This window comes from Sceloporus occidentalis, unplaced genomic scaffold, assembly GCF_023333645.1.
Source record: "Sceloporus occidentalis isolate IW3139 unplaced genomic scaffold, rSceOcc1.0.p SCAF_1, whole genome shotgun sequence".
Lineage (NCBI taxonomy): Eukaryota > Metazoa > Chordata > Lepidosauria > Squamata > Phrynosomatidae > Sceloporus > Sceloporus occidentalis.
Genome location: NW_028316981.1, coordinates 231,591,901 through 231,610,858, shown reverse-complemented (window position 1 = coordinate 231,610,858; position 18,958 = coordinate 231,591,901). Strand labels below are relative to the sequence as shown.

Sequence of the window (18,958 nt, the reverse complement as noted above, 5' to 3'; positions counted from 1 at the left end):
ACATCTCTTTCAAATGGCACGGTGCAGCCGTTATGTCTTGGTGCTGCTGAAGGGCGCTTATGGTGCCCTTTCAGCAGTGCTAAGAGCTTCGTTTTGGAGCTCCTTCCGCTGCGCTTATCGCTGGCGCGGCCTTTAAATAGCCACGCCAGTGATACAGAGAGAAAGGGCCTGAGTGGCCCCTTTCTCTCTCTCCCCGTCTCTGTTGGGGTGTCCTTGGGGCATGAAACCCCAAGGACACCTCTTTCCACGCCGCAGGGAAGTGGCCTTTTGCCACTTCCCCGAGGCCAGGAAAAGCAGCAGATCGGGGCCTCTGGGGCTGCCGCTGTGGCAGCTCAGGCCTCTATCCTTCGGGGAAAGGGACGGGTGCAGGCTGCCCCAAAGGGGCAGTCTGTATCCCGCCTAAGATAGGTCCAAAACACACTGCAGAAACAATCCAATTTGAGATCACTTTAAGTGCCCTTGCTCAGTGCTAGGGAATCCTGGGAACTGTAGTTTATTGTGGCACCAGAGCTCGCTGACAGAGAAGACTAAATGTCTCACAAAACTACACTTCCCAGAATTCCCTAGCAATGAGCCAGGGCAGTTAAAGTGGTCTCGAAGTGGATTATTTCTGCAGTGTGTTTTGGACCACAGTCACAGATTTGAGACCAAATGCTCAAGTCAGACATCTGCTGCACAGCAACTTTGTACACTCAAGGCTAATCTGTGTATTTTGTATTTGCAAACACTCCAGCCTAGTTGTCATTTATACCCATATTATACTGGAAACTAGCTGCATTTAAAATCTAATAGATTTATATCACTGATGAGGTAAGGTACAGCTGCTTCTTAATAACAGTAGTTGTCTCTTGGCACAACATCAAGGAGATCAACCACAGTTGTTGTGGTTTAAAACTTTCCAGAGCTCCATTGAGCACATAGAAGTCTGAGAGGGACTTCCCAATCCCTATAAGAGCTAGGAAAAGCTCCACATGTATGAGAAAAGAGGTGTTCCCAGTGCTGCAAAGCACAGGGAAACACCTGCTTAGATAAGGATTCCACAGTGCACATCAGAGCCTCTGCAGGCTCACTAGAGCTATTATGTTATAGTTAATGAGCATATAAATCCTCAAAGAACAGATTAGCTCTAAACTAGAAGCTGTACAGAAAATAAGCCAAGGTGGATAGAAAATGTTTTGTTCATTCAATTCAGCTTAACTTGGGGTGGGTGGGAAACAACAACAGTCTGTCTATCTATCCTAGTTCTCTCTGTGCCTAATCTACTGATTCCATGACTCTCTGAGTCCTTAAGACGTTTCAGCTGTCCAGGCTCTGTCCCTATGCAGAAATGTTATCATCTCTTCCAGACATAGCAGCCTGTACTCACAGACTATAGCAAATAAACATATGCACAAAAATTCAGGATTTCACTGCTTTTCAATGGGGAAAAATTGAGACAGTTTTGGAGTTTAACACACACACAAAAAAAAATGGGAACATGAAGGTACGTCTGATAGCTGTAGGCTTAAAATTCTTGGCACCCTGAAATTCCACTACACAGGAGCCTAGACACCAAAGGCTCTGCTCCTGATATTATCTTTCAACATCTGGATGGTGACAAAAGTAAGAATGGAAAGGGGAAGCTAGCTTGGTGAACCTCAATGTTCCTACTCTTCTGTATTTGAAGAATGCCTGAACAGTGCTACTTACAGAAGGAAGGAGATGAGAGTGTTGGCTTATCGGTCATACATATGGGCTACAAACAAAAGGGGGAAGCTCAGCTGGAACATACAGAGCAAGCCTGTCTCATTGCTGGGAAATAAGTAAATAAATAAATAAATAAGATGATAATGCAATTGTACCCCCCCCCCCCCAAGTCAGCAATGCTGGCATTCAAGGTAAAGCCTTTGTGAGCACTCATAGAAGTGTAGTCTTGCACAGGTTGACTATTCAGAAGTCTGAACAATTGAACAGATGCTTCCTTTTTGTGAAAAATGTAGTATTAATGTCTGATCATCCAGTTCATTAAAAGGGAAGACTCAGTTTGCATCCATGTTTCAAATATGTATGCTTCAGGAACATAGGAGAGCTACAACTGAGACTGCTGATTAGTTGAAATATAAAGGTTTAATTTCATTAGTATGCTAGAAGGCTATCTAAATTAATGATGGTTATTCAGCATTGTGCCAGCTCTGCATGAGGTAATGTTATATTGTATTGAGTCTAGCAATGTAATTGAAGGATTTACATTGTCTGATCTTTTCTGCAGTACCGATTGTGTCTAAGTACCTTAGAAATTACTTTACAATCTAGAGTGTCACTTATAGTTTTCTTCCCTTTCTTGACAAGAAAACTAAAAGTCTGCAGACCAAACTGGCTGTGACACTGCCGGTTTCAGTAGTGAATTATTGAGTGTTTATTTCTGCATGTCCCCTCTGTTAACCATGGCCTGAAACACATTTTCCTGAGCATGATATTATCTTAACACTCACTTTAACCTTCAATTCCTTTATTGGGAGCTCATCTTTTTAGAATATTTGCAGATCTGTTTTTATACAAATAGCAAACATTATTACTAAATGAAATATTGTGTTTTTAAAAAATATAAACTGTACCTTTGTCAAAAAAAGAAAGGTCTCAGGCATACACAAAAACCAGATATTTAATACAATAAAAGGGTGCCTTCATACTAGAAGCTTCGTCTGAAATTACAATCCTTTTTTTTGCTCCTTTTCATGGAGAGTCCAGCTGACATGGCTGCCAAATAATTACAATCTGATGTGCCTGTATTTCTAAATCCATATTTTATCAGGCAGATTTGTGGAAATTTTCTTGTTCTAAAACATAATTACTGCACTAACCTGTTAGCTGTGGGCAGGTAAAACATTACCAATGCTTTTCAGCCTCGTGAACTTTCAATCCAATTCACTGCCTGTTGATTCTGCTCCTTTTAAGGTTTCCTATAAAGTACTGCAGCGGGATTTTGATTGTCCTTCAAATGCTTTACTTAACAGTCTTTTAATATTTGTTCCAGGTCTCTACAGGGATGAGGTGGGACATCAGTTTCTGATTTTCCTCTATTATTTATTTTATCCCAATTTTTTATACACCTATTTAAAATCAATTATAACTGCCCCCCCCCCCGAACATGAATTACATGATCAATAATCCCACTGCTGTAATCCTGGATTTTCACTTAACAGGAAGCAATATAAAAGGCTGAACTGCAATCAAGAAGCTTTGGATTAACAAAAAGAGGGACCTTTGTTGAACAAGACCTACTTCTCAAGAAATATTCTGGAAGAAGCTTTGCCTGGAAAATGACCCTACTGAAAAATTGTCATATCAGGTATTGTGAAGAGCCACCACTCTAAAATCTGCTGATTGTTACAGGAAAAAGAACAACAATTCAGCAATGCTAAATGGCTTTAGAGTGGGAAAGGGTGATGCTGCTCAAAGTGTCATTACATAAGCCATCAGGTGTTGAGCAGGATGATGATAGGGTAGCTATAGACAGAGGGGCAATCTGATTATAAAATCAGGGAAGAGAACCGTCTTGTGGATGGTGAAATCCATGGATTTAGTATCTGTGGATATGGAGACCCAACTGTAATATATTTCAATGTGCCTTTCCTTGTTAGATAGTATCCACTCAAGATATTAGGGAACATGTTTGGATCTATGTGGTACATCTTCAGAGATGAGAAGTTCAGAAATATTTGTATACAAGTGAACAAATACATTTAGTCCTAAGTGAATATTGTTACCCCATTTCTGTGAAGTCAGAAACAACTGACAGCAGCTATTATCTTTATCCTTGTATTCTCAACTGAACCATACTTCAGCAAGACTTGCATAGGGAGAGAAAACTAATCTACAATTTCTAGGTCTGAATGATCATGCTGGAACAAATAACAGGGTAATATTGGCAAAAACATCCCACAAGTGTAAAAGACCAATAACTCATGAATAACAAGTCTGTGCTAACAGTTCTAATAGGTGCTCTAATGGTTTAATGGGTGACACTTAAATAGAATTCCTAGTAGATTCATTCTGAAAGCTTTTCCTCAATAAAGCTGTCATTAACAGAGGTGGTGGTTTTTTCATGGAAGATTAATGTATTAAAACACTGAGACCCAGTGATTATTCTTTCTGAATAAATGCAATCAACAAGGTATCATTTCTAAGGAAATTGGGATGAAAAATTCACTGTGGATAACATATCACTGAACTACACTCACAAACTGTGCACCATTGTCCCCAGAAAACTGCTAAATCATCTCAATAGCACTCAGTACAACAAGCAACTCAACTAAATTGACAAAATTTATCCAAAAAAAGAAAAGAAAAAAAATCTGCAAGATGTAGTTTGTTTTTCTCTGAAGCATCCATGGCCTACAACAAAATACAATGAATGCAAACAATAATACTGTAAATCTATCCAGTCACATGCTGAACTAGTACTTTCATGAGGCACATTCTTCTTCCTCAACAAATGCTCATACATGATACGGTTCCTGATCTGGAGTTTCTCTTCTGTCATTTAGGTCCCAAAGAATATTTTCAAGGACAATGACACTAGCCAGGAAAACAGCTCAAAAGCACTTAGTCTCCACATTAAACCAACACACAGGAATACACTTGTCAATGGTAGAGAGAATCTACATGGACCCTACCTGAAAGTTATCACATTGAATTGTATTTTTCCATAGAATGCTATTGTGGCATGTCGAGGCTGAGACAATCTCAGGCGTGGGACAGACCGTCCAAAAAGGACGGTCTCCCAGCACCTAGTTTTGGTCCATGGGGAAGCCGCAGCCTCCCGACCGTGGGACTTCCCTGTGGACCAAAAAGAACCCGTGAAAAGCGGGTTCTTTTTGCGACGCCATTATGACATCGCAGTGTGCCAATGGCGCACTCGCGATGTCATAATGGCACCGTGACGTGCGGACGCTATGTGTCCGGCAAGTAACAATGGCAGTGCCCATCTGTACAGGGCGCCGCCATTTTGACGCCTTCATCATATGTGAGGGGCAAGGGGCATCTAGAAGCGCCGCCCCTCACATGTGACGAGGGTGTCCTATCCTGTCCATATGGACCGGGCTTCAGTTACAAAGAACAAGATGTTCTCCACAGTTGCAGAAACAATCTCAACATTGTCATTAAAGAAATAGTCAAAGGATGGTTTGCATTCATCATGAATAAACTGGTTTATATACAGGAGGCTGAGAGACAATTGTTCAACACGACATTTAACCAAAAACTGTCTACAGATCTACTGATGAATATCAGAAAGAACTACACAAATTACTCAGAGAATTCCACATGGATGTACAGCATCCTACTGAAATGGACACAGTCCATGAACCTCAAGCAGAAGCTTTCTATCTGCTACCTGAAATACATATACCAAGAAACCCTGGAAGCCCACTGCCTTAAGCACTCTAATGTTTACCGTTAGGATATATGGATATATGAACTCAATTTACAGATGATATGCCACCAATAATCCAAACTATAGGAAAGATATAACTGATTTTTTGAAGAAAGAACGGTTTATCCACAATCTCTCAGACATCTCTATCCTACTCACTATGACACCACGATGTACCAACACCCCACATAAGGATGGACATCAATCCATCATTAATATTATTCTGGACACCAAACTCTGTCACTCTGTATTCATAAATACTCCACTTTTGGGAATAATATGTACTTCATATCTAAAGCAGTGCCATGGGCACTTGAATGGCACCACAACATACTCTCCCCCAACTGCTGCCCTGGAAGCAATGTTTCTTCAATTCCTGCCCCCAGACGTGTCTTCTCTACCTGAAATATGCTGATGACATCTTCATCATTTGGACTTACACAGAGTTCTACGAGAATTTAGACAACTTTCACCCTACCACTATCCTAAACCTGGAACAATCCACACAAGTTCAATTTCTTGACACCACTGTACAACAATTCGATGTCCAACCCCTATGCTATATCAAAAGTCTACTGATTACAGCATATACTATAGGCCTCCAGATTTCACCCAGAACACACTACCAAATCTATTGTTTACAACCACGTTCTTTGGTACAACCCCATCTGCTCAGACACACAAGCTCAACTTGGAACAGGGCATTTCTCAAACTACAACACCAACATAATGAGGTGCAGGGGGAACACAACTACAAATCAACAAAGCAAGACTGGCAATCTACTTCAAAAAAGACCAAAAAACATAAAATGATGGAACATCATTTATACCCCCCCCCCCCAAGCTGGTATCACTGAGAACACATAATCAATGTCTGGAGAATAAGACTGCCCTCTTGTGGATTCTAGGCTGTCTTTGCCTACAGACATCCTCCCAGCTTTAAACAACTATTCACCTACAAGAGGACACACAACATGAATGAAAACACATTAACAAAGCACTGTTGCAAATACAGATGTCTGCTCTGCCCCCACATCTGTTCTGGCAGCAATATGACAAGTCCAAACAATATCACTCAAAGGATCAGAGGTGTGTTTACTTGATCATCCTCCATTGTAATACATGCCACCTTGCCAGCAATGTTCATCAGCATTCAGCATTCTGTGTTATACAACAGGACAATCTCTATGCAAGAGAATAAATGGATATAGATCTAATAGTAAAAACTGCAATTAGACAAGATCCTAAAGTGTAAAAATATATTACTGAACACCAAAGTTAGGATAGTCCATACCATAGTATTCCGCATCTCTATATATGGTTGCGAGAGCTGGACAGTGAAAAACGTTGATAGGAAGAAAATTAATTTTATCTGAGATGTGGTGCTGAAGAATAATTCTGTGGATGCTGTAGACTGCTAAAAAGACAAATGGCTGGATCCTAGAGCAAATCAGGCCTCAATTGTCTCCAGAAGCAAAGATGACTAAACTGGGGTTGTCATATTTTGGCCATATCATGAAAAAACATGATCAGACTTAATCAGAGGAACCACCACCATGACTGCACAAGACTTGAGCAGGGTGACTGAGGACAGCGTTACTTGGCTGTTCCTCCTTCATGGGATAGCAATAGGTTGAAATGACTTGAAGGCAATTAACAACTACAAAAACAGTACCCCCCAAGCTAGGACCAGAACACTTTAATGTTTCTGGACATGAAATCAGTGACTTTCAAGGTCCTGTTCTGAAACCAAACTAAATAAATGCAACGGAAGATTGGGAAGTGAAACAGCGGAACTGAGTTATATTTCAATCCATTAACAACAGTATTAACAGAAATAATGTTTTCTTGGCACATTACATATGTTAATTTTTGATTTTTCATTACAGGTTACATATTAATAATAGAATTCTTCTGAGAAAATTTTTCCATCACAACAGGACTGACAGTCAGATAGCCGCAATTTATTACTTTCACATCACCAAACTGTTTGATAGGCCTGTATCATTTCACCTTTGAAGGCATATATTAGCAAGGCTACAATTTGCTGTACTGCATTACACTCTGATCCTATCCCCACAACTATGCAATCATATTTAAATGCCCGTAGCTTGATCCTGTACACTATCAGTCTGTCTGAAGAAGTGGGCTGAAATCCACAACAGCTCATTCTAAAATATATCTGTCAGTCCCAAAGGTGCTGCTACCACTCCACCCTTTCCCCCTTTCTTTTTTTACAGTGAGGCAATATAACATTTTCTTCTCAAAAGGTAAAGTTGCTGCAGTATTCATATTGCATGTTCTGACTAAAGCTTTGGATATTTTTTAATTTCAAATGTTGTATGTCTGTTGGAAACTGTTGTATATTTTATTTGGCTGCCATTTAATTGTGATCTGTTTAGGCCAAGATCTTACACCACTTTAGTGTAAATCCCAGTGGTTTTAGTTTATACAGTCCTTATACAGATATAGGTTTACTGACTGGGGAGCACTCCAAATTAAGACTATATTAACCAGATGCTTTAAACACGAAACTAAGATAAACTTGGCATTTCCATTTTTGCTTCCTCTTGAAGGAGAAACATATATATATATATATATATATATATATATATATTACTTCATGTTTATCTTTAGCATGTTAATTGGTACTGATATATTTAAACATTTTAACAAGATCATGTGATAGAACTGAGATAAGATGTACAACTGGACTGCAGTTAGCGAACACATTTTTATCCTTTTGGGGAACACAGCAGGAAAACTCCTTAAATGTATAAAAGTAAGGATGAGTTTGGGGACATAACTTTCTCCTTTGTGCTTAGGTTTTCTCCCCATTCAGAGAGTATAATGCAAGAGAGAGAGATCAAATTTCAGGCAACATCCTCAAGTTGTACAAATCAAACAGCATGCAAAAGAGCTGAACTGTAGCACAGCTATAAGTGACTTTTTGAATTACCCAGCAGCAGCAGCATAAATGTAGGAAATACTGGAATACTGCCAGGCTGGAAGAGAAAAATAAGAATTGCACTGTAGAATTAACAATAAAATATGGATCCTGGTAGACATCACAGCAGATGGATGGTGTGGAACAACAGATTCATTAACTACCCATGAAAATGAATAATTTGACCCTATTTTACCAATGTCAACTTCTGCTATGTGAATTTCATCTATCAGATGAATCTATAATAATATGCTATTTTATTATTCAGGAAACTTGCCAATCGAATGAGATTTACATAGTACATTAGCAAAACATGAATGCTAAATGCATGAACATTAATACATCATCATGGCAACTTGCCAACAGAATTACATTTTCCTACTGGATTACGGACTTGGGCATCAGGAAGTAAAGAATGCCATATTAAAGAGGACTGTTTCTCATTCTAATTTATCTGGCAGAGATCAAGACTATTTTTTCCATACCAGATATTTCAAAATGGGAATAATGAAGGTGGGGGGCGCTGTTTATTCCCATGTCATCCCATCATCTTTGTCCGAGGATAGGTGAGATTTGGCAAGATGCAGAATTTTCCTTCTCTCACATATACAAATTTTGGCAAAGGCTAGGAGAATTATGGGACTCACAGAAATGTCAGTGAAAGGAAAAGTCCACAATGATTGGGAATCAGGTAGCAAGGAAACAGGATCAGTGCTAAGTGCAGAAGTTTCATCCTATAGCTTCAGGAATTCACTGTATTGCTGCTTCGATTCTAGATCTGATCCTGTGATAATCATAAACACTGACAGGAAAAAGGTATCTCCACATTGGTTAAACAGTTAGAGGTACTAGCAATGCATATTGACCAATGTAACTTCACAGCATAACATGCATGTCTACCAAGATCTCTGTATTCAATGGGAAGTATTCATGCTCGATTTTTCTGGATTGTAGCTCTAATTTCCTTTTCTTCATACAGCTTAGTGTAGGAAATGCCTCAATATTAGGAAGAAAGAATAAAACTCATTTCTATTCTCCTGATGTCAAAAATGGGTGGGCAACTGTGGAAGGCCAGGCAGTCACATTAGCCCATCCAGGAGACTCTGAAGGGCAGTAATAAATAATAATAATAATAATAATAATAATAATAATAATAATAATAATAATAATCATTATCCACCCATTACTACCCCCTTGACAAAAATAATATTTTGGTTGTCCATAAATGTCCCCTGGGCAGCACGTTCATTGCTGTTAAGGCTGAAAGAAGCCTCATGTGATGAAATCAGAAACCAAACCCCATTCTGTTCCTTTTGATTTCTTTAAACAGTAGATCAGAAATTGCTTCCATGAATTCCCCATCATAATTAAAAGAACAGAAACTGTACATTGCTTACTAATTTTTTCTTAATCATTGAAGCATATCTTCCAGTGTAGTAATATAGCATGTGAAGGCATGTTCTTTCTGATCAAAGGATTTTCCTTTAAACTGCACTGGGTTTTGATAAAGCCAGTGACTTGAATAAAAGTACCCAGTGCATAAAAGGGACAGAGTAGGATGGGAGAATATGGATTACTGATTTCTCCCATATGAAGCACAAAAAATTGCATGCTCTTTTGGAGAGTTTCACTCTTGAGAAGAAGCTTTTCAGGAATACAAAGAGCTGCAACACAAAAGAAGCAGAATGATCTTGTGCACACATCTTTGCATCCAGCCCACTTTTACTTGTAGTATCAGCCTCCTTCTATAGCTGTGAAAAACATGATACAGAGTGACTGGAACTGAAATTGTGCAGTGAAATTTATTTCATGACAGCATTCGATGTTGCAGTGAAGCACACAAAGACATTGGCCATCTTGCTTATAAAGCTTGTTTTTGTTTTGTTTTGTAGGTTCATGCTTAAAAATAAAATCACAAAATATAATCTACTTTAATAAATCATTTACATCTTCCACCACAACTCTGATGATTCACAGTCACTGACAAAGTCTAGTAAAATCTTTCAGCTTTACAGCAGTTTGGCACAGAGCCAATAGATGACTTCACCTTCAGGAATATTAAATGTTAACGCAAAAGGCTGCCTTTATCGTACAGCGCAAGCTTGATGAGAAGAGCCATTAAAATGATGTACAGCCACTTTGGCAAGCTAGGCTACTGCATGCTTTCTTCCTTACACTGCTGTCTCTCTGGACCAGTTTGTACAGTCTTGCATGTTCTTCTCATGGTGAAGGAATGGGCACATGGAAATCTTGTTGAGGAAGACTAATTTTATGAATCATGCCTTCTGCACATGGTTACATCACAGCCAGCAACTGCCCCAGTTTGACAGGGATTTTTCAGTTTTTCAGCCACTCTTACTATGTTCCAGTTTTTTCTCCTCTAACACTTGCTCTCTTTGTCTACAGCATATTTTAGTTACGGCAAACTGAGTTTAAAAGTAGTTTGCACTTAATTAACTGAGCAGAGGGGAAAGGAGGGACAAAAGCTTGCCCTTTGCAGTAGGCTTAGGCAAAGGCAAAGGCAAACTGCAGCATTGGATGCTTCTACTCTATAGAAATAATGCAGCTTGACACCTCTTCAATTGCCATTGCTCCATCCTAAAGAATCCCAAGATGTATAGTTTTGTGAGGCACCAACACTCTTTGACAGAGATGGCTAAATACCGTGTAAAATTACTAACCCCAAGATTTCATAGGATGGAGCTACAGCACTTAAAGTGGTGTCAAACTGTATTATTTCTACAGTGTAGATGCACCCAGTGTGTCTTGGATTCTATGTTCTTACTCTTTAATAAGGTTTGCCATCTTGAGCACACTGATGTTGCTTGGCCACATGTCCTGTTTGTACGTGTGAAATGCTTGTGGGCACATTACATGAACAAATTCCATCTTAATGTTCATGCACATTTACTTCTCTGTCTTATAAAGGTTTAGTGATAATATGAAACAGCCTCTGGTTTTAAGATGCATATATGGACCTACTTAACACCAAAGCAAATGCACAGCCAGAATCAAGATTAAAAAACAGGGAACAGAACAATCCAGGAAGCTCTACAGGGACTTGCCCTTTTACTACAGTATAGCCATATTTGCATAGTTTGTCATGCCAGCAAACTGACACTGAGCTGAACTGACACTAGGTTGCTATTATTAGTATTTGCTATTAAGGTGTGTTACACAGCAAGTGCTCGACCTCAAAACAAAAGCCTACACTTCCACAATATTGTCTTCCTATGTCAAGTAACATAAAGTAACCAGACTGTTAAGTGCCAAACAAGTGATGATTAAAAACAGGAATCTAAAAGCCTTAGAAAAAAAATGCTCTAGCAGCAATTAAGATGTAAGTGGTTATTTGTTGTAATGTTGCCTTTTGCACATTATAATGCTCTGGGGGAAATCTGCTTCAAGTTATATTTGGAATTCTATATTTTCGGGTGGTATGTTCTCATTTAATATTACCTCATTATTATTACATTTCAAAGAATGTTATCTCCAAATAAGTACATTGTATTGGTTTTAAATGCTGACAAATGCAAATATTTGCATGATTCAGAAACGGCCATTCAAGCATAGAGACAAATGCAGAACATTGTAGACTGGGGGAAGTTTGGCTTCCCATAATCTTTCATCATTGGTGATAATAGATGTTTGAAGTCCAAAACACCTGAAGGAGGACAAAGTTATTCACCCTTGAGCTAGAAGAATTCACTCTGACAAATCAAAGTAGCATCCCTTCAATAACAATGCAATGCACAATTGGCAAATCTGTAAGCTAATATGCCACTAACCATAATTTGCCAAGGAACACAGAAGTGAAAGTAAATAACTCCCTCCCACATTAACATACCGTATATACTCAACTATAAGTCAACCTCATGTATAAATTGAGTGCAGGTTTTGGGGCAAAATTATGGATATTGCTATGACCTGTGGATAAGTCATGAGTAGAACTTAGGGGCAAGTAACAAAGGATGTAAAAGATGAAGCAAAGGAAAACAATGCCAAAGAACTTATTAATTGTGGCAGGCATAGCCGGTTGTGCTCACCCTATCAGCTGGATGGATGAGGAGGGAACATGTCAAAATATATGTCAAAAAAGATGAAAAGGCAAAGCAAAAAAAAAAAAAAAGGGTACTATGGGCCCAAACAGACAGGCCAAAATAACGCTGCTTTGGCTCACATTGGAGGTATGCTGTTTAAATGATGCATGCGTCCTAAGAGGCTGGAAGCTGCCCCAAAGCCGTGCTCCAGTCTTAAGGATTGGAGCATGGCTTTGGTGCAGCTTCTAGCCTCTTAAGATGTGTGTGTCATTTAAACAGCATACCTCCAAAATGACCCAAAGCAGCTTCATTTTGGTCTGTCTGTTCAGGCCCTGTATTAGCAGTGATTATAAGCTTTACCTTTGCCTGATTTTAACCCAGAAAAGCTGATAAACATACACAAATGTATTATTGAGATCTATCAAAGTACAATTCCTCTTAGCACTCCTTTCAGGAAAAGCACTGAAAACCTGCCACTGCTCCCATTTTCCCATCCAGGCATTCAAAAAGGTCAGATGTGGTGTCATGACAGAGACAGTAGAGAGGATTAGTGCTTCTTTTAGGTACTCTGGGGCAGACTAAACTCTTGCCTTTCACACTCTACTAAGAGAAGGTGATGGTTCCCTTTTTAATAAGGGATAAAAATAAATAATAAGTCAGTACTTACATTGACCCATGAATAAGTTGACCCATTTTTTTGCAGTCAATTTTTTTGACCAAAATTTCTAAAATTATATATGAGAGTATACAGTAATTACATAAACATTATTTTACTCCTTGAAAGATTTTGATTAGAAAGATGACTACTGTATGCTGGACCCCAAATCAACCATCTACACTGTGATAGCAGGCTGTGAAAGTTTTCAGAATGAGCAACAATACACACACACACACACACACACACACATATCCCAATCAACCAAAAACAAACCAACTGACAAACAACAACAAAAAAAAACATATCACATCCCAGCAAAACCTCTTAGGATCATAAGAAGATGTCAAGTAGAAGCTTTTCTCTTTGCATAGGTTTTTAGTTTAATGGTCTCTGAATAAGTACTGGAATCTATCTGATGGCGCTCTATTTATTTCTGACTGACATTTTCTATTTTCTATTTATAATTTACATGTATTGTTATACTGTTATATTGTTATATGTATTGTTGTGCTGTGCAATGACCTTTGGTCAAAAGCAATAAAATTTGATTGATATTTATTATTGTCTTTGAAGAGCAACCCTCATTACATCCCGAATTTCTCTCAAAACTGAGGGGAACTTGAAGTAAAACTTCATTGCTTAATGTAGGTCTTTGAATTGTCACCATAAATTGCAACTCTTTCCACTATTGCTCTCTCTCTCTCTCTCTCTTTCTCTCTCTCTTTGTGTGTGTGAGTATATAGAAGTTTGGCAAGTTCCGCAAGTCTATGAGACAATCCCTTTCAACTGCAGGTCACAAATCTAAATCCAGAACTTTCTGCAACTCCAGTTTCCTATAAATATATTTGGTCAAACCTAGGTTCATGAGGAGCAGGGGTGTTTGAAATAGGAATCTTACTTTCTGGAGGATTTGAGAAGCCCCAAGATCAGATGAGTGGTCACTTGCAACCTGTCTGTTGCCTAACCCTGCTTCACATTAACTTGAGTAACCTGTTGCCTTCCAGATGTTCTAGTAACACCCATAATCTCAGACAACATAGACAATGGTCTAGGACAACAGGCACTGTAGGCCAGCAACACCTAGAAGACCATATCAAAGATTCCATTGGTGCCATCAACATTTGAGTAAATAGCAAAAGAAACTGGTACAGACATATTTGAAAAGTTCATCATTACATGAATTTACAAATTATTGTGAAATTTGAAATAAATGACTGTACACAAAAGAAAAACAGAATGCAACTAAATGACAGTCACAGTTTGTATAGGATGATTTTTGTGACAGTGAGCTCTCAAGTAATTATATACGACGGGCAAAAAAAATCATTCTTGGTTGTTGCTAAGTATAACTTTAAACTCTAAAATGACCTTCAAGTCAACATATTTTATTGAATACAAAAGACTGCATTTTCCTCCTTGACAGTAATGAGATTATTTTCCCGATCAGGCTCAAGGCCTTCTCTAGCACTGCATCATTAAATGATATGCAACTGGGGTTCTGTACTTCAATAGTAGATGTTCAATTGCTATTTAAACCTCTCCTGCTTAAGATACTTAACTGTACTGTATATTTATACTCTAGTTATTGAATTTAACTCTGATTGGTATAAAGGTTACACTCAATTTATATAAGAAAAAAAATTAAGGTTGTCTACAGTTTCTGTTCTACCCACAAATATAGTCAAATGGAATGTGAATAGTACTAATAAATCCAAATTTCTTTATTCAGTATTGTATTATAAAGTCACTGTTACATTAATCTCAGAGTCATTAGTCTCTGATCCCTGTGTGTGTGTTGATGAATGGTAAAACTACCTACACTTCATAATAATCTGTGAGGATTGGGTCAAAGATTTTTAAATCAATAGGTGGGGTTTTAATGCAATATTACATTGTCAGGGACAGAATTTGGGATGGTAATCTTTTGAACTAGAACTCTCAGAGCTTGAGAGCGTCTGGGAATTGTAGTCCAAATATATCACTTGCCCCATAAAACTGCTGGTTCCGCTGAAAGCCAGTGCTTGAGTTTTAGTTTCTATGGGGCAAAACAGACGGCTCCAAAGGGGTGGTGTGACTCTGCCCCTAAGAGAGCCAGATTGGGGCTGCGGCAACTGCAAATTGCAGCCCCAATCCAGCCAGCTTCTGCCCTATTGGGGGCGGAAAAAGGCCACCTCTTCGGCTCTAGAGCTAGCTTTTCGCCAGCTCTGGGGTGAGTGGTGTTACAATGCTCTCAAGTCACTTGTAAGCCGGCTGGTGAATAATTGCCAGCGCAGCTTCCAGGTGACTTGGGAGCATGGCATGTCTAAACGCCACGCCCCCACACTGCCTTCAAGCCGGTGCTTAGTGCTGGTGTGCTCAGGCTCTCTGTTTCCTTGTTGTTGCTTTCATAACTAAGCTCTCAAGCAGCAGAGGCTCACTCTAGCAGTAGTTATTTATTTCTGAAATTTTTATCTTGTAACTGGAAAATAAACAGTGTTAGCAATACACACAAAAATATAGCACAAATGAAAACAAAATAAATCTGCTATTCTAAAATAACTTATAACATAATCACTTCTGGTTTGGGTTTAAAACCAATGGCTATTTTGGATCTAAGACAGGTTGAGCAGCTTGAATCGTCAACGATGTTCCCCAGAGGTTTTGGGTGGCATTTTTATGCCATTTTTTGTTGCGATTGGGGATACTGAGGTGGGCCATAGCTTACTTATCCCTGGTTTAGTTAGAATAGTATCAACAGAAACATGTAAAATGATACCTGAATTGCAATCACTGCCCAACGAAAAGCCTGCTATAATGGGGCCAGGTTTTTGGTGTTTTAAATCTTGGTCATGGCAAACCAAAGTTATATCTTTTATAACACCCTATATTAGAGAAAGGGTTCAGCAGTTTTACCTTGAGTACTTAACATTGTGTTTTTCCCCCAAAGCTGCTCTAACCCTAGGCCATTTATGGTTTTGAATGTCACAACTAAATCCTTGAATTCAGCCCATAAACAAATTGGCAATCAATGTAGATTTATAAAAGAGTGATGGAATATGTTTTGCTTTTATCGTTCCAATTAAAATCAGCCCCACAGAAGAGATATTCTAACCATCTAATATGGGAGTAAGGGGAACGAATTAATTTATACATGTATACACTGCCAAATGGCCAGCTTGGTGGTAAGTACAGTTGCCCCATCTTTCTCGTGGACTTGAGATCTGCGTTTTTAATTATTCATGGGGGGGGGGGGTGGCGACCTCCATTATCCTCAATGGGCCATGCCCCCTGTTTGCTCACAGGGGTGTGCCCCATTCAAGCTTATGGGGGTTGAATATGTGAGAGTCTGTGTTTATGTGGGGGGGGAGGGGCCCAAAACGGATCCCCCATGAAAATGGAGGGCTGACTGTAATTTGAATTATCTGCATATTAAGTACAAAAGTGAAGTACTTTATGAACTGGAGTAATTACCACTGTTAACTATGTGTGCTACTGCATTACAAAAACTATTAGAGTGATCAGGATGAAAGAAAGAGATGTGTTTGGATACTTTAAGGAGATTATTGAGGAAAATGGTTACACTGAATTTTTAAAATAGCCACTGATACTTACTATGATTAAGTTCAAAAAGACATTAAAACTACAAACATGACTGATCAGAAATATGATGATCTCACTGACTACTTGAGGGGTATTTAGTTCATGGATCACTGAAACAAAAGCTAGAAAAATTCTAGAATTTGCTTACACATTTGGAATACATGTCTCCTTCTGCATGATAACCATACTATCCTTTTCAAGAACCAGCTAATAGCTTATGCTGTTTAATGGAAGTGGTCCAAGTTCCTTCCTCTAAGATGTATTGATGTGAGTGAAATCTGTGTGTCAATGTGTATCCTGGGAAATATAATCTATCAGATATTAAAAGGGTATTTCATAAATGCTTTCTGTTATGATACCTTTAAAATCCAATTTTCATGAATTATTCATCAATCAGATAATAACAACTTGATGCTGTTACAGTCTATAACAACAATGCAGACAGTCCTTAATGTATCAAATGTTTACTGATGAGACCAACACACCTTCTAGAGTAATGCATAAGGTACTGAAAGGATTACAGACCTTTGTTACTTAGTCCCACAAATTATTTATTGGATACAATATTTAAGCTTCATAGAAAGTTATATGAAATCATGAAAAAGAAGTATCCATTTCATTTTCAGTGGTTTTATCCAAAATTATTTATACTTTGTTGTTGTGGGTCTTTCCAGTTTATGGCAACCCTGAAGTGACCTGATCACAGGGTTTTCTTGGTAAAATTTATTCAGAGGAGGTTTGCCTTTGACTTCTTCTGAGACTGAGAGAATGTGACTAGCTCAAGGCCACTCAGTGGGTTTCGATGGCTGAGCAGGGATTTGAACTCTCATCTCCAGAGTTATCGTCCAATGCTCAAACCCCACTACACTATGCTGGCTAGATATTAATTTGATTAAATTAAACTGAATTTAGCACTGTCTCCAGAGAGTCAAAGCTAGAAATGGTGATGGAACCAAACTTAATATAATTTCACAATTTCTGTATTTTGGATGTTTAAAGAGTGCCATCGTTCTTCCTCAGTAAAGGTTTTTGCAATTTCCATGTTGTTGTTACTGCTTTTTTAAATACACACACACACACACACACACACACACACCATCTGGACCTAAGCTAAATCACCGAAATTGAATTTTTAGTATGAACTAAAGAAGACCCAGCAATTCAATGGAGACTGAATAAAACTTAAACACATAAATTTCATTAACCCAATAGGGCTAATCTAATTGGGACTAACAAGCAGATATGGATCAATAACGGCAAATAATGCACAGTAGTAAATGATAACTATTATCATGTACTAGAATGCATTGTCAATCAAAACACTGTTTTACTTACTCGCTGTCATTTAACCTCCTATGATATCACTCTTCCCTCATTTTCACTAAGCTATAGTGGGCCCTTGTTATCAGTTGGGGGTTGGTTCCAGGATCCTCCATGGATACCAAAATAGTGTAGTAAAATGATGTCTTTTATATAAAATGGCAAAATCAAGGTTTGCTTGTGTGTGTGTGTGTGTGTGTGTGTATTCAAAGTGTGGATAGTTGAATCTGTGGATAAAGAATCCATGGATGTGGAAGTCCAACTGTATTCTCATTCTTTTTTCACTGCCAAAATGAAATAGAGATGGACAGACGGATAGACTTCTTTTTGTTTTACTGGAAACCTCCTGAAAAGCAGCTATTACACTCTATGCCTAATCACTTGCAACAGAATACCTTTCTATCAGATGATATTTAGAACAACCTTTTACCAAGTTGAAATTATCTTCAAATATCATGTGAAATTTAAAATGTTTGGAATATTACAATATTACAAATAATGAAGAGCACCATCCCACACACAACACATATATATCATTCAGTCCGATGCGGATTTAATCTTTAGTAAGCATACTGCATTCCATTGTGCTTAATACCTAATAAAAATATTTAGGATGGCAGTCTTACTTCATTCGAAGTAAATTCCACTGAATTCATTTGATGAGAGGTATTTCTGTTATTGTAACAACGCATCCTTAGGATTATAGACTAAAGACAATGAAATTGATCCTTCAATGTAACTACAGTTTCCCACTAAAATTTCAGGAAAATTACCTCATATTCTTGGGAAAATTTCAAGTTGTCATTGGCCTTCAACCTTTCGATGTGATCTGAAAGTTCCAAAATAGGGATTGGTGGATGACTAGCCATACCTGTTGAAGGAGAGAAATGAAAGGAGCACTGAGAAACAATCACAAACAGGTCCTGAAATCCAGAGTTTAAAAAAGTACAGCAGTTAGAATGGCTATAAATGTGTAAATAGTAAAGATGTTGTTGGTGACA

At 38.4% G+C, this 18,958-nt stretch overlaps 1 protein-coding gene across 12 annotated transcripts in view; it reads right to left on the bottom strand.

Annotated features, from left to right (window-relative positions):
* Window positions 1-18,958, bottom strand: part of PTPRD (protein tyrosine phosphatase receptor type D) — a 1,452,104-nt gene that overhangs the window by 86,502 nt on the left and 1,346,644 nt on the right. For all 12 annotated transcript variants that reach the window (XM_089489811.1, XM_089489739.1, XM_089489757.1 and 9 more), the window contains one exon: window positions 18,731-18,828. In XM_089489811.1, the coding sequence (XP_089345937.1) occupies window positions 18,731-18,828 (98 nt within the window). The remainder of the gene's footprint in view (window positions 1-18,730; window positions 18,829-18,958) is intronic.